Source organism: Hemitrygon akajei, chromosome 1, assembly GCF_048418815.1.
Source record: "Hemitrygon akajei chromosome 1, sHemAka1.3, whole genome shotgun sequence".
NCBI lineage: Eukaryota > Metazoa > Chordata > Chondrichthyes > Myliobatiformes > Dasyatidae > Hemitrygon > Hemitrygon akajei.
This window is the reverse complement of record NC_133124.1, coordinates 31,821,067-31,845,623: the sequence shown is the minus strand read 5'-3', so window position 1 is coordinate 31,845,623 and position 24,557 is coordinate 31,821,067. Positions and strand designations below refer to the sequence as shown.

Here is a 24,557-nt window from a genome sequence, read left to right as displayed (position 1 = left end):
ATGAAATTGAAATTAATGTTTAAAATATCTATCCAATAGTAGTGTAATCATTCGTAGGGTTATTATTATTATAGCTTTAACATACAAAGTTTGAGTCATTTTTCAAATATACATCAGACAATCACAAAAAAAAGGCATCACTGAACTTGGGAGAGAATTAAGCTGCTTATTTTACATCCTTCAATAATGTCAGCATCAAAAATAAGAGTCCTGAAATGGACAACCTGAAGAAACTACCATTGATTGCAGCTTCTCACCATTCCCTTCACTCTCTTTTTACAAGAACCTCATAATGATACGACATTTGAGACACCAGCTTGTCATGTTAGTATCAATCTTTGATAGAGATGTTCATACCTGCTCTCTCTCCCTGCAGCCCTGTATTTTATCCAAGTCCAGTTTTGCAAACTTAAGTTGCATTTAACTATACATAGTAGGTCATACCAACTACATGACTTAAATTTCTTGTTCACAATCTTATCTTAAATTGATGTGCTTTGATTGCTGTCCCTATTGTTAAAGTTAACCCTTATTTACTTAAATTAAACCATATTACTTAACATTTCAAAATCCCTCTTGTACCCAATTTCTAAAGGCCTTTTCTCCAATTTAAAATACAAAGAATTAATTTCAAATGAATAATCATTTTAGGATACTAATTTTTAACTTGTTACCTCATAATATAATGCGTATAAGGAGAAGGTGGGAGTGGAGGATGCTATCACGTATTTGCTGCACAAATCACTCTCTCACCTAGATGGGGTCAGTTGTGCTGTGAGGATTACATTCCTTGACTTCTCTAGTGCCTTTAACACCATCCAGCCCAAGATCTTAAAGCACAAACTAACGGAGATGGGAGTAGACTCTCACATGGTGGATTGGATAGTGGACTACTTGACAGATAGACCTCAGTATGTGCGGTTGGGAGACTGTAGGTCTGACACAGTGGTCAGCAGCACAGGAGCGCCACAGGGAACCGTACTCTCTCCGGTCCTGTTCACCCTGTACACATCTGACTTCCAATATAACTCGGAGTCCTGCCATGTGCAGAAGTTCGCTGATGACACGGCCATAGTGGGGTGTGTCAGGAATGGACAGGAGGAGGAGTATAGGAAACTGATACAGGACTTTGTGATATGGTGCAACTCAAACTACCTGCGTCTCAATGTCACCAAGACCAAGGAGATGGTGGTGGACTTTAGGAGATCTAGGCCTCATATGGAGCCAGTGATCATTAATGGAGAATGTGTGGAGCAGGTTAAGACCTACAAGTATCTGGGAGTACAGTTGGACGAGAAGCTAGACTGGACTGCCAACACAGATGCCTTGTGCAGGAAGGCACAGAGTCGACTGTACTTCCTTAGAAGGTTGGCGTCATTCAATGTCTGCAGTGAGATGCTGATGATGTTCTATAGGTCAGTTGTTGAGAGCGCCCTCTTCTTTGTGGTGGCGTGTTGGGGAGGAAGCATTAAGAAGAAGGACGCCTCACGTCTTAATAAGCTGATAAGGAAGGCGGGCTCTGTCGTGGGCAAAGTACTGGAGAGTTTAACATCGGTAGCTGAGCGAAGGGCGCTGAGTAGGCTACGGTCAATTATGGAAAACCCTGAACATCCTCTACATAGCACCATCCAGAGACAGAGAAGCAGTTTCAGCGACAGGTTACTGTCGATGCAATGCTCCTCAGACAGGATGAAGAGGTCAATACTCCCCAATGCCATTAGGCTTTACAATTCAACTGCCAGGACTTAAGAACTTTTTTTTAAAGCTATTATTAATGCTTTTTGAGTTAGTGATTTAGATGCATATCATATTATTACTGAGTTAAGTATTGTATGTACAACAAGTGTATGGGACATTGGAAAAAATGTTGAATTTCCCCATGGGGATGAATAAAGTATCTATCTATCTATCTATCTATCTATCTATAATATCAACCCTTTACCAAAATGATAAATTTGCCAAGACCAATTTTCGTAAATCTCTAATTTGAGAAATTAAATATTTATTTTGCAAAAAAATAAGATTACAATCTTTCCAAATCATCTTACAGCATTTCAGGTGTTGTCTGCAATGTTCCTTATGACTTTTCATATTTGTGCCCTCTCTCTTCCACTACAATTCCAGTAAGATTTTTTTAATAATGGGGATATTTGGGTGTAAGCTGCACCATTGGAGCCACGGGATGGTCCAACAATTAAAAGCACTAAAAGTAATTTCTTTAGTTCAGGTGACTGTACTGTAAATCATAATTTTTCAAACTGCAATGAGATAGATAATAACTAATCTTGTTTTTTGTGCTGTTTTTGACAAATGCTATGTGTTGCCAAGGACACCAGGAGAACTCCAATGCTCTTTGTTGTGTCATGAGAGTTTTAAAGTAGGCCTGAGAAGAGAAACACAGCCTCAGTTTAATGATTCATTCAAAGACTATTCCCTTCTGCAACACAGCAGTCCAGAGTGGATTAGATGTTGCATTAGTGAATGTTGCATTAGATTAATATGTTGCATTAGCATAGACTGCTAATTGTCCCATTAGATTAAAGGTTCAAACTCCACGAGCACAACCAAGCAGTTATTTGAGGAACAATTTCTCCAGTTGTTGCAGTTCTTCTGGAGAAGACACTCCCAGAGTATTGTTGGGTAGACATCTGTCCTATTAATGGTAAAGAAACAGCAATACATTTCTAGCTAGTGTGAAACTTGAGCAGAATGTATGGTTAGTGGGAGGGACTTGTTGTCCTTGTCTTCTTTGATGGTAGGGTAGGAGTCATGGGTTTGGAAGATGACAATCCTTGAACATAAAGTTGAGAGTACCATCTTTTTCACTTTGTAAATAACTTGACAATTTGGCAGGTTGTAATATGTTATATTGTGTGTGTGTATTTTTAAAAAAATCAATATATTATAGACTCATGATTAATAAATTTTATCACAATTGAGAAGACAAATGCAATATGAGTATTCAGTTTGGCAAGACTAGAATATAAAAACAAGGATATAATGCTGAAGCTTCACAAGGCATTGGTCAGACAGCAGTTGAAGTATTGTGAGTAGTTTTGGGCCCCTTATCTAAGAAAGGATGTGCTGACATTGGAGAGGGTCCAGAGGAAGTTCACGGGAATGATTCTGGGAATGAAAGGGTTAAAGTATGAGGTGTGTTTGATGGTGCTGGGCCTGTACTCACTTGAGTTTAGAAGAATGAATGAAGCCTATCAAATATTAAAAGGCCTACTTAGAGTGGACGCGGAGAGGATATTTTCTATAGTGGGAGAGTCTAGGACAATGAGGATACATTCCTTTAGAACAGAGATGAAGAGGAATTTCTTTAGTCAGAGGGTGGTGAACCTGTGGAATTCATTGCCACAGACAGCTGTGAAAGCAAAGTCTCTGGAGATATTTATAGCAGAGGTCAATAGATTCTTGAATAGTAAGGATGTCAAATGTTACAGGGAGAAGGTCTCATGAAAATAAAATTGAAGACCTCAGAGCAAGAATACTGTACCAGAGGGACACCAGGGACCGCTTTGTACTTTGCTTAATGGTAACATGGCTATCCCCCACCATTTTGATGCAGTGCTGTAGCTTGATGGCTTCATGATTCTCTGCAAAGGAGGAGAGCTGAATCTTTTAAAAGCAGAGGAGGTGGAGTATGCTTTATGATTAACTCATCGTGGTAGTTCTGTATCAGCCCTGCTCACCTGACCCGGAACATCTAGTGGTCAAGTGTCATCCATTTTATCTGCCGAGGGAATTGTCCGCCATCATCCTAGTAATGGTGTAGCTGAGGGCTAGATGTGTGGCATTCAAGAGCAGTGATCCAGAAGTACTCAAGAAATACAGATACGACCTATGGAAGCCTATTTTAAGGGCAAAATAAAGCTAAATCTGATTGACGTTAGAGACGGAATTAGATGCATGTCAGCTCCAGCAGGGTTTGCAGGCCATTATTTCCTACAAAGTGAAACATAACATTTTGAATGGCAGTGGTGCTTCATTCCCAGATGAGCTCAATGCCTTTTATGGATACTTTGAAAGGGAGGATAAAACTACACCTGTGCGAATCCCTGCAGCATCTGTGACTCTGTGATCTGTCTCAGAGGCCGACGTTAGAATATACTTCAAAAGGGTGAACCCTTGCAAGGAGTCAGGCCCCGATGGTATGCTTTGACAAACTCTAACCTGTCTAGACCTTTAACATTATGGGAGTCCCAATCAATGTGGAAAATTAAAATGCCCTACTATCACATCTTTATGTTTCCTGCAGTTGTCTGCTATCTCTCTGCAGATTTGCTCCTCCAATTCTCACTGACTATTGGGTATTCTATAATACAACCCCATTAAGTGGAGATTCAGTGCATAGTTGCCCATAGTGATTTGTCTCTTTAAGAGTCTTCTTGTCTGACTCAGAGAAGAATGCTACCAAAAGAACCAGATCTCACAGCAACAATTTAATCAAGGAACAGACAAGAAATCACCATAATGATTGCACACTTATGCACATTGAAATAGATCTGCCAACTGTTTTCTCAGTTAGTTGTTACTCTGTAACTAGGCTGCTTTGCTACTTTTTATTTGATGTCTTGTATATTTTTTATTATTTACTTATTATATCTAGTAGAGAGAAGAATGGTTTCACTGAGAACTGCTGTACTTTACATTTCAATGGATCCATTTTCCACATTGACTACACCCTCCACTGGGTCGAGTCCTTGTTCAGATAGCTGTTTCAGGGCATTTAAAGCTGCCTGTGGAACCAAAAACAAATTTTTGTAAGTTTCATAGTAATTACAAGTTTCCCATAATGTCAGTCACTTTTTTTTCCTCATTCATTCTCGAGAACTATAAATCTTATATGAATATTTTGGAATACAAATAATATTAAATATAATCCATTCATTCCACGTAATGCTATACCCTGGGTTTTTATACTAATGTAATTAATATTACCTTTCAAGATGAGAGCTTTTAAGTTATCTAAGCATTTCCACTTATGGAATCAAGTCTTTAATAGATTACTTCTAACAGTGTATTTCTAAAATTATGCCAGAAAACCAGCTAAGCTATGCAGATCATTGTGTGTGCAAGAACTTTTTCAGAATATATGCCTGAATGGAACAGTACAATAATTATCTCAGCTCATCTAGCATTCAGAGATTTGACTAACATACTATACTTAGCCAGCCTCCTCTCTCCTGCCCTTTATGAACTTAAGGTCATCTAACACTCCAGTCACGTCCTAAACTCACAGCTAGTGCAGTTCACCCACCAGTTGTTTTTGCTGACCAATATAAGCAACATTTCTGTCTCATCTATTTCCAAATCCCTCAGGTCTCACTCTCCTCTACTCCACAATGTCCTCCAGCCCTGGCTTTTTTATCCCCAAATGCAAGCATCTCACCACTGGGAGCCAAATCTTCAGCAGACAAGGACCTAGCCACTGGAGATTCTTCACGGAATCTCACCACTTCTCTACCTCTCTTTTCTCATACAAGATGCACCTGAAAGCCAACCTTTTGGCTAAGCTTTTAGTCATCTTCCAAAGGACTTAAAGTGGGACAGTTTCAACTACTGCTTGTTAATGCTTCTTTGAAGCACTTTGGGATATTTTGTTATGTTAAAGATGCTAAATAAATACAAATTGGTGCTGGTGTGTTCAGAAAACTTACTACAAAAAGTAATTTTACATTCTATGTTCATGACAGAATGGTTTGTTTTACAACTTTGAACATTATACCCAAGCGTGAGTTCACAACTGAAGCTGCATCGCTAGTCTCCACAACCACATTGCTGCTATGTATCCAGTGGCTCTAATGCAAAAAGCATGCATCGGAACATTAAACAGCAATGGAATTTGATGTCCCCACAAGGTCAATCAGTCACAAGCTAAGTCTAGAAGCATACGGACATTGAAATAGGGGCAAAGGAGGCTGCTTCCTCATTTAATAAGACCATGGCTAACCTAGCAGTACACTCAACTCTGCACTTCCCCAGTAAATCATTGTTTCCCCCTCCCTGCTTACGAAGCGTCTGTCTACCTCTGGCTTGAAAATGTTCAAAGGCTCAGCTTTCAACACCCTTTCAGAGAATGACTCACAAGCTTCTGAGAAAATATAAATGATCAATGGGTACTTCAGAAAATAAAAAAAATAACATCATTATGTTGTTGAAAAAAAGAATAGAACCAATTGTCTGTCATCACATCTATTATGGTATTATACAGAATTGCTACAGTGACATTTCGTAACATGGTGATGTATTTCAAGGCAGATTACGTGGCTAACGAAAAGCTCATTTAGTTATTCTAATCTTTGTGCTACTGAAAGCAGCAAACAGCTGTTTGTCATAGGTCACAGAGGAAGGAAATACAAATCAGTCAATACCATCATTTTAAAAACTTCTCACGTTGTAGATTTTCCCAAAAATTTCAGTTGCTGTAGTCAGTCAAAATAGGTGAAATTAAAATCAGAATTAGTATTACCTCTTCAGATAAAGTCAGTGACCCGTGTCCTAAAAGAAATGACCCTAGCCATCAATGAGGAAAATAATACAGTCCCTTGGTAATGGGCTGGAGCTGCAGCAAGGACAAATGAAACATTCACTTCACCAAATATTTACAACTCTCACAGGGGACTACTGGAAGAAATGCCTTGGCTTCTTAAGGAGCTTGGCATATTGAAATTCATATGTCAACTCCTAGATCAGATAAATTACACCAACTAAAATTCATTTACAAAAAAACAGCCACCTCACAGTTGAAAGTCAGCTTAGTCTGCAGCACAGGACATTTGCACACATTTCTGAGAACCTAACTCAGTACTTGTTGGAAAATTTGAGGCCAGACCTTTCAAATACATTTTTGATACTCTGAGCACATTATTTTTGGTGTAAAATTGTGTAAGAGTGTGCATCAACAGTTGGGGAAAACAGAATTTATGAGTATAGAGATTTTCAACTTTACTGGCTTAAAAAATGACATTTCTTATTAATTTGCACAAGAAGTTAAATTACTGACCCTGTATCCTCTGAAACCATAACAGTTAAAAGGACAACAATCAAATTGCATTCGTTATCATCACTGAGATATGTAATTTCTTGCACCTCAAAGCTGATACATACACCGAGGCGGCATGGTAGTGTAGCACTACAACAGTGCCAGCAACCCATGTTCAATTCTGCCGCTGTCCAGAAGGAATATGTATGTTCTCCCCGTGACCACATGGGTTACCACCAGGTGCTCCAGTTTCCCACACAACGCAAAGGCATCTTGGTTAGGGTTAACAAATTGGGCAATGCTACACTGGCTCTGGAAAAATGTCGGTACTTGCCGGTTGACCCTAGCACATCCTCAGACTGCGTTGATCGTTGACACAAACGATGCATTTTACTGTATGTTTCAATGTGCACGTTACAAATAAATCTAATCTTTAAAAAACCACTTTGTTCCTGAAGGTTTTGTTCACAGTCCCACTAAGCTTCCTGACCTCTGACATACAGCAATTAGCTGCAAGTTGCTGCATTAACCCCAGTCCAAACTCAAAGGCAGATGACCTCATCTAGACATAGGCCTCCAATTTGAGGAACAACCTTCAACTGTCAACCTCTGCTTCTTACTACTGAGTCAACAACATGCAATGAGTTATGTGTGTTCTCCAAGAATATCCTATATTACTTTCACTGTTAAACCAAGGAGACGATTTTCTTTTCACCGAGAGAATGGTTCACACCTGGAGTACTCTTTGTCAAGGAACTAGAGAGGCAAATAGCATGTGGACACATGAAAAGAGGGTGGATAATGTTAACATGTTTAAATAAAGCAGGATGAGAGGAAGTCCATTTATTGCCATTTATTGATATTTGTATTTGCAGTTTGTTATCTTTTGGTTGATCTTTCATTTATCTTGTCATAGTTACTATTCAAAACAGTTGCTGAGTATGCCCGCAGAAAAAAAACTGAATCTCAGGGTTGTATGTGGAGACACATGTCTACTCTGATAATAAAATTTGCTTTGAACTTTGAAGCATAAACGATTTTTGAGTCAAATTGGCTGGTTTCTTATTGTCACTGCATATTAATGTAAATTGTTAAATAGACTCTACAATAAACTGAGGAAAGATCCTCTGGACAGAAAAAAGGGGCATTTTATGAAACAGTGTTCACCGAGATTATTAGGAATGTATAGTGTGATTTGGATGTGCACACAGTGAACAAAGGTGCACAAATCTGTCAATTAATGTTTAATTGGTAGTATTCTCACCTTTGAAGCAGAAAGATGGATATTTAAGTGACAATCTAAGGAACCTAGATCAGAAACGAAACTCCACCTAGGCACTGATATTGTCAGAAGTATTGCCCTTTATATGAAATTTTAAACCAAAATGCTACCTGCTTTCTCAGGGTTGGCACCATTTGGAAGTGATGTAAGTGAGTAAACCTATCTGGTCAATACTAATCCTTCAATTAACAATGTCAAAACAAATTAACTTCTGCATTTCCTCAATTTCAACAATGACTGGACTTCAAAAAGAATTACATTGTGGTAAGAGCATAAGATCTAGGAGCAGAATTAGGCCATTTGGCCATCGAATCTATCAACCTCTGCCTTAAATATAGACTTGACATCCAGAGCTGCCTGTGGCTAATAATTGAACAGATTCATCACTCTCTGGCTAAAGATATATCTCATCTCAATTCTAAAAGAACGCTCCTCCATTCTAAGGTTGTGCCCTTTAGTCTTCGACTCTCCCCGCCATAGAAAACATCCTCTCCACATCTACTCAATCAAGGCCTTTCAGCATTCGATGGGTTTCAATGAGGTCACCCCCTCATTCTTCTGAATTCTAGTGAATACAGGCCCAGAGCCATCAAACGCTCTTCATATGACAAGCCATTCAATCCTGAAATCATTTTCATGGACCTCTTTTGAACCCTCTTCAGTTTCACCATATCCTTTCTAAGATAAGGGGCCAAATCTGTTCACAATTTTCCAAGTGAGGCCTCACCAGTGCTTTATAAAATTTCAGCATTACATCTTTGCTTTTATATTCTAGTCCTCTTGAAATGAATGTTAACCTTGCATTTGCCTTCCTCACCACAGTCTCAACCTGCAAATTAACCTTTAAGGAATCTTGCACAAGAACTCCCAAGTCCCTTTGCATGTTAGTTTTTTGTATTTTCCCTCCACTTAGAAAATAGTCAACCCTTTCATTTCTTCTTCTAAAGTTCAATAACCATACACTTCCTGATACTGTATTCTATCTGCCATTTCTTTACCCATTTTCCTAACCTGTCTTAAGTCCTTCTGTAGCCTCTCTCTTCCACAAAACTAACTGCTCCTTCACCTACCTTTATATCGTCTGCAAGCTTTGCAACAAAGCCATCAATTTCATCATCCAAATCATTGACATAACAGAAAAAAGTCAATCTCAACACAGACCCCTGTAGAATACCACTAGTCACCAGCAGCCAACCAGAAAAGGCTCCCTTTATTACCATTCTTTGCCTCCTGCCAATCAGCCACCACTTTATCCATGCTAAAATCTTTTCTGTAATGCCATGGGCTCATAGCTTGTTAAGCAGCTGCACGTGTGGCACCTTGTCAAAGGCATTCTGAAAATCTAATAGATAACATCAACCGATTCCCCTTTGTCTATCCTGCTTGTTATTTCTTTAAAGAATTCCAACAGATTTTATCATGTGCCTCCAAGTACCCTGAGACCTCATCCTTAATAACCAACTCCAACATCTTCCTAACCACTGGACTTCTGCCACTCTCCCTTCTTTAAGTGTAGAGTGACATTTGCAATTTTCCAGTCTTCCGGAACCATTCCAGAATCTAGTGATTCTTGAAAGATCATTACTAATGCTTCCACGATCTCTTCAGCTACCTCTTTCAGAACTCTGGGGTATATGCTCTCTGGTCCAGGTTAACTTATCTACCGTCACACCTTTCAGTTTCCCAAGAACTTTCTCCCTAGTTATGACAACTGGAACTTCCATGATACTGCTAATGTATTCTACAGTGAAGATTGATGCAAAATACTTCTGCAGTTCGTCTGCCATTTTGTTGTCCCCCATTGCTACCTCTCCAGCATCATTTTCCAAGAGATCAATAACCACTCTCGCCTGTCTTTTACACTTTATGTATCTGAAGATCTACTTTAATACTATTGGCTAGCTTACTTTCAGATTCCATCTTTACCTTCTTTATGACATTTTTTGTTGTCTTCTGTAGGTTTTTAAAAGCTTCCCAATCCTCTAACTTCCCACTAATTTTTGCTCTATTTTATGCCTTTTTGGCTTTTATGATGGCTTTAATGATGGCTTCTCTAGTCAGCCATGGTTCTGTTATCTTTTCTTTAGAATTCTTCTTTGGGATGTATATATCTTGGGTCTTCTAAATTGCTTCCAGAAATTCCACCCATTGCTGCTCTGCTGTCATCACTGCCAATGTTCATTTCTAATCAATTCTGTGCAACTCTTCCCTCATGCCTCTGTAATTCCTTTACTCCAGTGTAATACTGATACATTTGACTTTAGCTTCTCCTTCTCAAATTTCAAGTTGAATTCGATCATACTATGTACATTTGACCCAAACGGTTCTTTTACCTTAAGCCCTCTAATCAATTCTGGTTCTTTGCACAGCACCCAATGCAGAATTGCTGATCCTCTAGTGAGCTCAACCAACAGCTGCTCTAAAAAGCTGTTTCATAGACACTCTAGAAATTCCCCATCCTGTAATCCAGCACCAACCTGATTTTTCCAATCTTCCTACAAATCGAAGTCCCCCATGACCATTGTAACATTGCCCTTTTGGTATGTATTTTCTATCTCCTATTATAATTTGTAAGCCATACTACTGTTTGGGGGTCTGGGCCATTTTACACTTGCAGTTCCTTGGCTCTATCCACAATGATTCAACGCCATCCGACCCTATGTCGACCCTTTGGAATGATTTGATATAATTTTCTTACCAACAGAGCAAAACTGCCCCCTCTGCCTTCTTGCCTATCCTATGGAAACAATGTGTATCCTTGGACATTTATTTCCCAGCTATAATCTTTCAGCAGTGATTCCGTGATGCCTACATCATACCTGCAGTTCATCTACCTATTCCATATACTGCGTGCATTCAAACACAACACCTTCAAACCTGTATTCACCCTTTTCAATTTTGTCCATCTTTATGCTGCAACTCATCATGTTGACTGCAATTTTGCCTTTCAACAGCCTCTCTTCACTACACATTGCCTCTGCTTGTAAACCACGTACCTCATCTTCAGCACTATCACCTGCCTTTCCTACTTCTTGCATTGAAATATATACAGCTCAGGACACTAGTCACACTATGCTCAACATTTTGATTCCTAAGTTTTTCTAAGGTCTTACCAACATCTGCCTCCACAACCTCTCCACTAACTGTTCTGGCACTCTGGTTCCCATCTCCCTGCAACTTTAGTTTAAACCACACTGTGCTGCACTAACAAATCTTCCTGCTGGAATATTAGTTCCCCTCCAGTTCAGCTGCAAACCATCCCTTCTGAACAGGTCCCACCTTCCTTGGAAGAGAGCACAATGATCCAAAAATCTGTCCTTCCTCCTACACCAACTCCTTAGCCACATATTAAACTGTATAATCTGCCTTGTTCTGGCCTCACTAGCACATGACATGGGTAGCAACCCTGAAATCATAATCCTGAAAGTCCTGCCTTTTAACTTAGCACCAAACTCCCAGAACTCCCTATGCAGAACCTTGTCACATGCCCTACCCATGTCACTGTTAACTACAGGGACCACGACTTACGGCTGTTCACCCTCTCATTCACAAATGCTGAGGGCTTGATCTGTGATGTCCAGGACCCTGACACCTGGGAGACTATATACCATCCGGGAATTTCGTTCTCATCCATAAAACCTCCTATCTGTTCACCTAACTAACAAATCTCCTATCACCACAGCATGCCTCTTCTCCTCCCTTCCCTTTTGAGTCACAGAGGCAGACTCAGTGACAAAGACCTGCCCACTGTAACTTTCCTATGTTAGGTTATCCAGTATCCAAAGTGATATACCTGTTATTGAGGGGGATGGTTACAGGGGTACTCTGCACTAGCTCTTTAACCTCCTTCCCCTTCCTGTCACTCAGATTCCTATCTATCACCCCTTCAGCCCCCTAATCAGGAGTTCATCCAGTTCCAGCTCCAACTCCTTAACATGGATTGTTAGAAGCTGCAGTTGGATGCACTTCTTGCAGTTGTGGTTGTCAGGGACACTGGAGGTCTCCTTGCCTTCCAACATCTTGCAAGAGGAGAATTCAGTTATCTTGCCTGTCATCCCTACTGTCCTAGCTGAGCAGATATAAAGAAGAGAAGGAAAAAACGAGCTTTTCTTTCCTTTGCTTTCTCTGACTGAAGCCTCCCTTCATTGAATCCTCGAAGAGCTAAGGCCTCAAGATGACCTCTCTGACTCCGTCCACTCAGACAACAGCCACTGCGAAGCTGCATTCAGTCTCCAAAGGACATAAAAGGCATTATGAAAAGCCAAGTCTTTGTTGTTACTCATTCATGGCGTCTTTATGTCAACAAATGCTCTCATTCACATTCTGATATTTATATTTTTAGACTGCCAAGTCCTTCAGTGAAGGACAGAACAATCTTCAAGTGCTGGAGAGTCATTTCTTAAATACCTATGTAGGTCATCGTGTACAGCTGGAAATTGCAGCACCCTTCTATAATTTCTTCTATCCTTCCCATTCACTATGTTCCCTTTGGTCCTGGAGCAGTTCCGGATATTTATTTATTTATTTATTTAACATAGTGACTTACCTTTCCAGCCCAACAAGCTCACGCTGTCAATTACAAGGGACCAATTAACCTGCTAACCCATACACCTTTGGAATGTGAGAGGAAACCTGAGCCCCTGATGAAAACCAACGTGGTCACGGAGAGAACGTACAGACCTTTCACAGACAGCAACAGAATTGAAGTCTGGCACCCTGGAGCTGGAACAGCGTTACATTAACCTCTACAGTACTGTGCCACCCCAGATCTCTCTTTCCATTTTCTAATGCTCTTGTAACTGGTTGAGAATTTCCTTTGAGGCCCAACCAGCACATTGTCACCATTAAGACAAAGAGATACGACAGATGCTGGAAATCCAGAGCAACACACACAAAATGCTGGAGGAAATCAGCAGGTCAGACAGCATGGTCTTGCCCCAAAACGTCAAATGTTCATTCATTTCCGTAGATATTGCCTAACCTACTGAGTTCCTCCAGCATTTTGTATGTGTTGCTCTACACTGCCACCATTTCCAGCTTTTTTAAAAAATCTCACTCCAAAGTTGGTTACTTTCTTGCCCGAGTAGTTAGTTATCAGTACAGTACTTCAAATTTCTTTATGCCTCTTTGTCCTGGTTAGCCCTACAAAACAGCTTTCTTGTTAGAAATATAGAAGTTCTGAAGTGCTGTTCACTTGCTGTACAATTCCAGCCATTATGTTGTCACTGTAAGTGGAAAGCTCGCAGTTGAGAGAGACAGAAATTAATTCTGATAACAAATGGGCAACGTTTCATTGGGTGCTGTGTCACAGAAACCTAACCTTTGCTCATCAAATCAAATCTGTAAAGAGAGAACTAGGCAATACCAATGCACGATACCTTCCTTTTAAGGTATAACTGAAACAAATCCACAGGGATAGGAAAAGTCCATTTGCAAATAGATCTCATCACTTGTTGACAGAATCATTTGTTAACAAACAGTTCCTTCAGAATTTACAATAGTTACCACAAAAAGGGATTCTAGTAAATATATTTAGCTCTGGGGAACAGAGGAAGATAGTACACAAGATAATTTTCTATTGAGATTTACAATACTTTCTTTGATGAATGCTTCTTTGCAAATACATCAATAACATCTCCAATTTGATTTCTCTTGTACTGTCACTACTTCTGCCAAACTTAAAAACAAAGGGTCTTTTAGTGACAGCAGGTAATGATATTACGCCACAATCAGTATTAGTCTATGATGAATCAGCAAAAATGCAACTTGAGTGAGGTAGCCTAAGAATGTCATGTTTTTATCTCCACCTAGATACCTATTCAAGAACCAACAAAAACACCTAACCACAGCATCCATTTGAGGGACAAGCATCTGAAAGACATGAACATAAAAAGTCTTAAGGTTTGTCAGCCAATTCAAAGGCTGATTTTCATTTACCAACAGCTAAAAGCGATGTACTGCAGATGTTCCATACTTGGAAAAAATATTGTAAATATTCAGCAGGTCTTGCAAGACCTGTGGAGAAACACAGTTATAATGAAATATGGACACCAATGTTATTTTCTTTCCCAGTTTCTCCACAGATGCTGCCTGACCTGTATTTCCAACTTTTTAAGTTTCATTTTATTTACTAGCATAAAGCTTCTCGTGCCAATACACTCTAAAACAGTTCTCCAAATAAGGATCCAGCAGGTAAAATTAAATCACAGAACCTTTTTTTATTGTTAATTAATATTTTTAAAATACTCCACCAAGACAGAGATCAAAAGACCAGATAATCATACTATTAACACACACACACAAAATGCTGGAGGAACTCAACATTTTGTGTGTTGCTTGAATTTCCAGCATCTGCAGATATTCTCTTGTTTGTAGTCATATTGTTAATTACCTTGACACTAAGGTGTATAAGATGATGAGAGGTATTGATCGTGTGGATAGTCAGAGGCTTTTTCCCAGGATTGAAATGGCTAGCACGAGCGGGCACAGTTTTAAGGTGTTTGGAAGTAGGTACAGAGGAGATGTCAGGGCTAAGTTTTTTTACACTGAGAGTGGTGAGTGCATGGAATGGGCTCTTTTAAGAGACATCTGGATAGTTACATGGAGCTTAGAAAAATAAAGGGCTATGGGTAATCCTAGGCAATTTCTAAAGTAAGTACATGTTCGGCACAGCATTGTGGGCCGAAGGGCCTGTACTGTGCTGTAGGTTTTGTATGTTTCTAATTTGAATGAAGCTGGCACCACATAGCATACCACAAACATGAGAAAATCTGCAAATGCATAGTTCCTCCAGCATTTCGTGCGTGCACCACATAGTGCATCCTCTTAGCTAAACTCAGGAAAGTTATTTTGCCTTGTAAATTGCTAAATATTTGAACTGATACTTGCACAATGAATCCTTTGTGAATAACAACATTTCAGTGTACTTCATTCAGTCAGTGATAACTAAGGATTGAAAACTAAACAGTAACATTGAAGGAACAGAAGGGTAAATTTGTTAAACCATATATAGAGAAAACAAAAAATGAATGAACAAAGGAAAACATGCGAATAAAAATAATTTTAAAAATGAACAAAAATACTCTACTTGTAAGACTGAGATTCTAGATTGAATTTCAGTGCTAGAGGAGTTATTTGGTGTTGTAGAAACTTAAATTTATCAAAGTGGTAATGATGCTCTAACATTACTTTAAATTTCAGTGACAAATCTAATGGGCAAATAACGTACAATTATGGCATCTCCATGAACCTAATTTGAGGGATTATTTGAGGACTGAGGGATTATTTTTGCCACAAAGTAACTAGTAGATGGGTACAGCATCCTTTGACAAGTTGTAACTTCTGGACCTTCTGTTTGACCTTTGCAGTTGGACCTTTTACATATTAATGTCAGCAAATGCATTAAATATACATTTATTTTGACAGATAGGTGATAGCTGAAATTTGGAAAGAATATTTGATCTTTCAAGAATCAATAGATTCTGGCATGGCTCAGAGGACAGGAAAATTGAAAATGTCATTCCACTCTTCAACAAGGCAGAGAGGCAGCTGGAAGAAAATCATAGTCTGACCTCAGTGGTTGGGAAGATGCTGGAATCGACTGTTAAGGATGTGGTTTTGGGGTACTTGGAGACTGAAGTCAGCAAGATTTCCTTATGTGAAAATCTTGCCAGACAAATCTGGTGGGATTCTTTGAGCAAATAACAAGCAGGATAGACAAAGGAGAATCAGTGAATGTTGTATACTTGGGTTTTCAGAAAGTCTTTGACAAGATGCCACTTAACAAGTTAAGAGCCCATGGTATTGCAGGAAAGTTACTATCAAGGACAGAGCATTAGCTGATTGGAAGGAGGCAAAGAGTGGGAATAAAGGGAGCCTTTTCTGGTTGGCTGCCGGCGACTAGTGGTGTTCCACAGAGGTCTCTCTTGGGACCAATTCTTTTTACGTAATATGTCAATGATTTGGATAAAGGCATTGATGGATTTGTGGCCAAGTTTGTGGATGATACAAACATAAGTGGAGGGGCAGGTAGTTTTGAGGAAGTAGAGAGACTGCAGATGGATTTAGACAGATTAGAAGAAAAAGTACCAGATTAGTAACAGATTAGGGCAAAGACGTGCCAGATGGAATACAGCATCAGGAAGTGAATGGTCATGTGCTTTGGCAGAAGAAATGAAAGGGTTGACTATTTTCTAAATGGAGAGAAAATACAAAAAACTGATGCACAAAGTAACTTGGGAGTCCATGTGCAAGATTCTCTAAAGGCTGAGGCTTTATAATGTATTAGTGAGGCCTCACTTGGAGTATTGTGAGCAGTTTTGGGCCCCCTATCTAAGAAAAGATGTGTTGACATTGGAGAGGGCTCAAAGGAAATTCACAAAAATGATTGCAGGGTTGAATGGCTTGTTAAATGAGGAGTGTTTGATTTCACTGGCCTGTATTCACTGGAATTCAGAAGAATGATTGGGGAATCTCATTGAAACCTATTGAATATTGTAAGACCTTGATAGAATGGATGTGGAGAGGATGTTTCCTATGGTGGGGAAGTCTAGGGCCAGAGGACACACCCTCAGAATAGAGGGATTTCCATTTAGAACAGAAAAGAGGAAGAGTTTCTTTAGCCAGAGCGCGATGAATCTATGGAATTTGTTGCCACTGCTAGCTGTAGTTAAGGCATGCGTGATAAATTCTTGATTAGTGAGGGCATGAAAAGGCAGGAGATTGAAGCTGAGAGGCAAATGGATCAGCCATGATGAAATGCTGAGCAGACACGAAGAGCCTAATGGTCTAATTCTGCTGCTATATCTTATGGTCCTATGATCAGAGGGCAGGAAAGGCAACACACACAAAATACTGGAGGAACTCAGCAGCCCAGGCAGCATCTATGGAAAACAGTTGACGTTTTGGGCTGAACCCCTTCATCAGGACTGGCAACAGTAATTTGGCCATTCTGAAAAATTTGTTGTGACAATGCAAATTCAGAGTATTTATAGATGGTGCAATAAATTTGTTTTCAAACTAACCCAGTCCAAGTCACCAGACATGTAAGAGCTAAGTTATATAAGATGGTTACATCAATGGAAATGGTCTTGAAAAATAAGAAAGGATATTGCCTGGTACATTAGTGTTACAACGATATGCGATGGGAGGCATAAGCACCTCTGATATTAAGCCTAGGTCTCATGCACATTAATTTGCTCAAGCCAGGTCTGAGAGGGAACTGTACAACCATCGCAATGGGAATCATTCAGCACAAATTAATCAGTTTAGTGCAGCAAGATGCTTTAATTGCTGAATTCAAGGAAATATAGTATCATTTTGTAATTCTGACTGGAATAGTCAGAATTGATACCAATACTAAACACCCTTGATTTTAGCCATTAAAGGCAATTAAGCAGTAGAACCTCTTAGGATTCTCCTTCACTTTATCTACTGGGGCAACCTCATGTTTTCTTTTAGCCATCCTGATTTCCTTCTTAAATGTTCTGTGTTTCTTAATACTCCTTAACTGCCTTATTTGTTCCTGCCTGCTTATATCTGCTATGCATCTTCTCCTTTTTCTTAACCAAAGTCTCAATGTCTCTCAAAATCCAATGTCTCTCAAATTCACTGAACTGTTATCCTTGCCTTTTATTCTTACAGGAACATTACAAACTTTATACCCTCAATTCTGAAAGTCTGCCACTGACTACACCTTTGCCAGAAAACAAACAGTCCCAATCCACACTTGCCAGTTCTTTTCTGCCACCATCAAAATTGACCTTTCTCCAACCTCTACTCAATGACCAAATCTATCCTTTTCCATAATTACCTTGAAACTAATGGAATTATGATCACTAGATGCAAAGTGTTCTACACAAACATTTGTCATCTGCCCCATCTTATTCCCAAATAGAAGATCTGGTATTGCACTTTCTCAAGTTGGGACTTCTCTGTTCTGATTAAGAAAACTTGCCTTAACACATTTGACAAACTCTTTCCCATCCAGCCCTTTTAGAGTAAGGGAGTCCCAGTCAATATATGGAAAGTTAAAATCACCTACTACAAGCTTATCTTTCTTGCAACAGTCTACAATCTCACTTTAAAAATTTGCTCCTCTAAATTCCACGGACTGTCAGGTGGTCTATAATATAATCTCACTGACGTGGTTGTACCTTTCTTCTTCCAGAGTTCTACCCCTACAGCCTCACTTGACAAGCTCTCCAGTCTGTCCGGACTGAATATCGCCGTGACATTTTCCCTGACTAGTAATGCCACCCTTTCCCTTTAATCCCTCCTGCTCTATCATGTCTAAAACTACAGAACACTACCAGTCCTGCCCCTCCTGCAACCAAGTGTCATTAATGGTTACTACAAGCTTTCCCCGCTATCTGAAAGTAGAGCGTTCCTATGAAGCCATTCATAAGCTGAAATGTCATAAAGTATAGAAGCAATTACCATTAATTTATATGGGAAAAATTTCTGAGCGTTCCCAGACCTAAAAAATAACCTAACAAATCATACCAAATAGCACATAAGACCCAAAATAACACAAACATACAGTAAAAACAGGAATGATATGATAAATACACAGCCTATATAAAGTAGAAATATTGTATGTACAGTGTAGTTTCACTTATCAAAATCAGGAAGCCAAAATCGATTTGGAGAAAAAAAATCGGCATGTACACGTATGCACACGTACACACCTACGCAAGTGCACGCATACACACGTACATGCATGCGCACACAAATGCCCGCACAAGGCTTCACAGTTATGGTAGTCTTTCTCGGGGTAAACACACAAACAAAGCGGGCGTCTTTTTTTCGTAAAAGCGAAAATCCTCTGGTTAGCGAAAACAGGTACTAATGTAGGTCTTTCGTAACAGTGAGCTGTCATAAAGCGAACGTTCGAAAAACGAGGACCACCTGTATATTGTAATTCCACGTGCTGATCCATGCCCTAAGCTCATCTGCCTTTCCTATAACACACATTGCAATGAAATCTAGGCAGCTCAGAACATTAGCCCCACCATGCATGACCTTTCAATTCTTGACTTTGTACGTAGGCCTACCTACATGTTTCTCCACAACCACTCCACTATCTGCTCTGGTGCTTGGGCTCACATGCCACTATAAGTCTAGTTTAAATAAGCAATGAATATTAAGAACATGAGGTGAGGAGTCCTCGAAGGCTAGTCCCATATGGTGTAGGTTCAGTGATGGGGTGAGTGAAGTTGAGTGAAGTCATCCCCTCTGGTAGAAGAACATGATGGTTGAGGTGTAATAACTGTTCCTGAAATTGGTGGTGTGGATTCTGAAGCTCCTGTACCTTCTTCCTGATGGCAGCAATGAGAAGAGAGCACAGCCTGGATGGTGGGGGTCCTTGATGATGTATGCTGTTTTCCTGCAACAAAGCTCCATATAGATGTAACACACACAAAATGCTGGTGGAACGCAGCAGGCCAGGCAGCATCTATAGGAAGAAGCACTGTCGACGTTTTGGGCTGAGACCCTTCATCAGGACGAACTGAAAGAAAATATAGTAAGAGATTTGAAAGTAGGACTTTCTATATGGGACTCCATATAGATGTGCTCCATGGTAGGGAGGACTTTATCCATAATGGACTAGGCCATATCCACTATTTTTTGTAGGCTTTTCTGTGCAAGGGCATTGGTGTTTCCAGACCAGGCTGTGATGCAGCCAGTCAATATATTCTCTACCACACATCTACAGAAGTTTGTCAAAGTTTTAGATGACATGCTGAATCATTGCAAACTTTAAGAAAGCAGAGGTGCTGCCATGCTTTATTAGTAATGGCAATTATATGCTGGTCCCAGGACAGATCCTCTGAAATGATAACACTAAGGAATTTAAAGTTGCTGACCCTGTCTGCCTCTGATTCCCCCAATGAGGACTGGTTCATGGATCTCCAATTACCTCCTTCTAAAGTCAATAATAATTTCCTTTGTCTTGCTGATATTGTGCTGTGACACTCAACCAGGTAATCAATCTCGCTCCTATATGCTGCTTCATCACCAGATCTTTGATTTGGCCATCGGCAAACATAAATATGGCACTGGAGCTGTGTTTAGTCTCACAGTCACAAGGTACAAAGTGAGTACAGCAGAGCACTAAGCACACAGTCTTGTGCTGAAGTACCTGTGCTGAGGGAGATTGTTGAGATGTTGTTGCCAATCTGAAGTGACTGGGGTCTGCAAGTGAGGAAAATGAGGATCCAGTTGCACAAGGAGGTACTGAGGTCTAGGACTTGAAGTTTATAGATTAGTTTTGAGGGGATGATGGCATTGAGTGCTAAGCTGTAGTCAATGAAGAACATCCTGAGGTATGCATCTTCACTGTCTAAATGTTACAGGATTGAGTGAAGAGCCAATGAAATGGCATTGTCATGTTGACCTGTTGTGACGGTAGGTAAATTGGTGTCAGTCCAAGACACTTCTCAGGCAAGAATTGATATGTTTCATCATCAACCTCTCAAAGCATTTCATCACAGTGGATGTGTGGTACTGGACGATAGTCATTGATATAGGTTACTATGTAATTCTTAGTCAATGGTATAGTTGAAGCTAGCTTGAAGCCGGTGGGTACCTCAGACTGCCAAAGAGAGAGGTTAAAGATATTGGTGAACACTTCAGCTAATGATCAGCACAGGTCTTTAGTACTTGGCCAAGTACCCCATCTGAGCTGGATGCTTTCTGTGGGTTCACCATCTTGAAGGATGCTCTCAGGTCAGCTTCAGAGACTGAAATCTCTGGGTCATCAGGGGCTACGGGAGTTTGTGAAGATGACTCCATGTTCTGATGGTCAAGAGTGCATAAAAGGAATTGAGCTGATCTGGGAGAAAAGCCTTGCTGTCACTTACAGTATATCACTTGGTTTCACTTTGTAAAAGGTGATAGCATTCAAATTCTGCCACAGCTGTCGAGCATCCTTCAGTGATTCAAGTTTAGTCCAAAATTGTCATTTCGCAAGTGAGATGGCTTTCCAGGGATCGTACCTGGACCTCTTGTATGTAATTTGCACACCAGACCTGAATGCCACAGATTTGGCACTCAGCAGTCTGTGGACCTCATGGTTTATCCAGGGCTTCTGGTTAAGGAAGACTTTGAATGCTTTTGTGGGGACACACTTGCCTATAAATATTTTTGCAAAGAAGTGACAACCATGGTGTATTCATTCCGAATCTCTGCTGAGTCCTTGAATACAGGCCAGTCTATCAGTTTGAAACAATCCCACTGCTGCTCTTCCATAACCACCTCTTTGTTATCCTTATCTCTGGTCTTGGTCTTTAGCCTTTACCTGTATGCAGGTAGGAGGAGAAGAGCAAAATGATCAGATTTCCTGAAATGTGTTTTAGATGTGGAACTGTAGGCATTCCTAATTGTAGTGTAACAGCGGTTGAGTGTGTTAGGACCCCTGGTACTGCAGGTGATATATTGATGATAATTGGGCAGAATTTCTTCAAACAAACCTGAATGAAGTCTCCGATTATGACTTGAAAGGTGTTGGGGTAAACTGTTTCTTGTTTGCTAATCACGGTATTCAATACACAGTGCTTTTTTTAACACCTGCCTTTGGAGGTATTTAAACACCAATCAGGATCACAGAGAAGAACTTGTAAGCTAAGTAGAATGGTCAGCACTTAATCATCCGATGTTCCACCTGATTCACCTGGTGTACAAGGAAGCTCTTGGAAGCATGTCCAGAGTGAGCCATGTCTCTGTGAAACACAGAACACAACACTTCCTCATTTCCTACTAATATAGCAATCTTGTCCTTAGAACCTCAATCTTGTTCTCCAACGAATGTACATTTGCTAACAAAATCCTCTGTCAAGAAAATTACATTCCTCAGCATTTCAGCCTGGCTTGGAGTCATCCTATTCTCTCTTTCAGCCATGGCGATGCACCTTTGTCTGCTTAAAGTTGCAGTACTTGCAAACTTGAGAGTTAAATGCACCGATTTTAGAAGATCATGAAATCGCTAGTTCATTAAGGTAGATCAAAAGTACGTTGCTTAAAGGGAAATTACAGACTGCAGATTGCAGTAAGAGTAATCCAGAAGTATATTTAGAAGTTTAGTAAGCAGCCGCAACACATCATGGTGGTTCATCAGCGCCAACTTGGCTTTGGTAATTGTGGTATCAAAAATGTAAAAATGAGTCATCCCACATCTCAGTATGACTATAACATTGATAAAGAGCATCTAAACATGCCTTGTCAAAACTAGTTTACAAGGATATTAAAATAGAAGAATTCATGAAAGATTACGCAGAACACTGACATTAGAGGTGGCATGGTAATAGACAATAGATAATAGACGCAGGAGTAGGCCATTCAGCCCTTTGAACCAGCATCACCATTCACTGTGATCATGGCTGATCATCCACAATCAGTACCCTGTTCCTGCCTTCTCCCTATATCCCTTGACTCCACTATCTTTAAGAGCTCTATCTAACTCTTTCTTGAAAGCATCCAGAGAATCGGCCTCCACTACCTTTTGAGGCAGAGCATTCCACAGATCCACAACTCTCTGGGTGAAAAAGTTTTTCCTCAACTCTGTTCTAAATGGCCTACCCCTTATTCTTAAACTGTGGCCTCTGGTTCTGGACTCTCTAATGGTAATGATTAGCTTTACAGCTCCAGCAATTACTGATCCAGTTTCAACACTGCTTGTAAGGAGTCTGTACATTCTCCCCATGACCATGTAGGCTTCCTCCATGTGTTCTGCTTTCCTTCCTCATTCCAAAGATGTACAGGTTAGAGTTGGGATTACTGAGTTGTGGGCATGCTATAATGGTGCTAGAAGTGTGGCTGCCCCCATTGGAGTTTGTTGGTCTTTGATGCAAAGGGCACATTTTACTGAATGTTTTGATGTACATGTGACAAAAAAAGCTTACCTTTCTCTTTAGTTCAGTTAATATAGTTAATATGAAGGTTGGTTACACTAGCATAGTCACAAACACAGAAAACCTAGCCAGCAGATGTTTAGTATATCAGATTTGTAGAACACAACCTAAAAACTAATACTGCAGGTGTAGAAGTGGTACCCAAGTCAATTACAGCAGTTCAATACAGATTATTGTGAAAAAGATCCCAATAGTTAATCCATGTATAGTGTTTATCCTGTGAGCTTCATGTGAACTAGGAATTTCTTTGCACCCTGGCGAACATGACAATAAACTAATCTAATTTAATTGGACGTCGGACCACACACCACCTCCAAAACACAATAAAGGAATTAAGATCTATCTTTGCCACACATGGTCTTAAACAAGGTGTATCAGACAGAAGTCCACAGTTCAGATTGCTTCAAATTGAGTCATTTATAAGACATAAGCCCATCGAGTCTATTTTGCCATTCCACTGTGGCCGACTTACCCCCCCCTCAACCCCATTTTCCTGCCTTCTCCCTGTAATCTGACGTCCTGACCAATCAAGAATTTATCAACTTCTGTTTTAAATATAACCAATGACTTGGCCTCCACTGTCGTCTGTGGCAATGATTTCAGAATCAGAAACAGGTTTATTATCACCAGCACGTGACGTGAAATTTCCACAGATCTGCATTCTCTGACTTAAGAAATTCTTCCTCATCTATTTTAAAGAGACATTCTTCTATTTTGAGGCATTGCTCTCTGGTACTAGACTCCCCACTATAGGAAGCATCCTCCCATCATCCATTCTACGTCTTTCAGTATTTGATAAGTTTCAGTGGGTTTCCCCTCAGTCTTCTGAACACCAGCAAGTACAGGGCCAGCGCCATCAGATATTCCACATACATCAATTCTTCCATTCCTGGGATCATTCTTGTGGAACTCTTCTGGGTACTCTCCAATGCTAGCACATCCTTTCCTCAATAAGGGACCCACAGGAATGGGCAAAGATATGGCAGATGGAATACGGTGTTGGGAAGTATGTGGTTATGACTTTGGTAGAAGAAATGAAAGGGGTGACTATTTTCTAAATGAAGAAAAAATACAAAAAACTGAGGTTGAAAGGGACTTGGGAGTCCTTGTGCAGGATTCCTTAAAGGTTAATTTGCAGATTGAGTCTGTGATGAGGAAGGCAAGTGCAATGTTAACATTTATTTCAAGAGGACTAGGATATAAAAGCAAGGATATAATGTTAAGACTTTATAAAGCACCGGTGAGGCTTCACACTGTACTATTTTGAGCAGCTTTGGGCCCCTAACCTTAGAAAGGATGTACTGAAACTGGAGAGGGTTCAAAGGAGATTCACAAAAATTATTCCAGGATTGAATGGCTTGTCAAATGAAGATCG

General features: G+C 40.0%; 1 protein-coding gene across 8 annotated transcripts in view; it reads right to left on the bottom strand.

The window, feature by feature from the left end:
• The window catches only part of stau2 (staufen double-stranded RNA binding protein 2), a 313,804-nt gene that overhangs the window by 6,000 nt on the left and 283,247 nt on the right, over positions 1-24,557 (bottom strand). For 6 of the 8 annotated variants that reach the window (XM_073040402.1, XM_073040462.1, XM_073040429.1 and 3 more), the window contains one exon: positions 4,657-4,745. The exons of 1 other annotated variant lie outside the window; for it this stretch is intronic. In XM_073040402.1, coding sequence (XP_072896503.1) covers positions 4,657-4,745 — 89 coding nt within the window. Of the gene's footprint in view, positions 1-4,602; positions 4,746-24,557 lie in introns of all 8 variants that reach the window. One more of the 8 variants, XR_012098305.1, reaches the window with a different exon arrangement.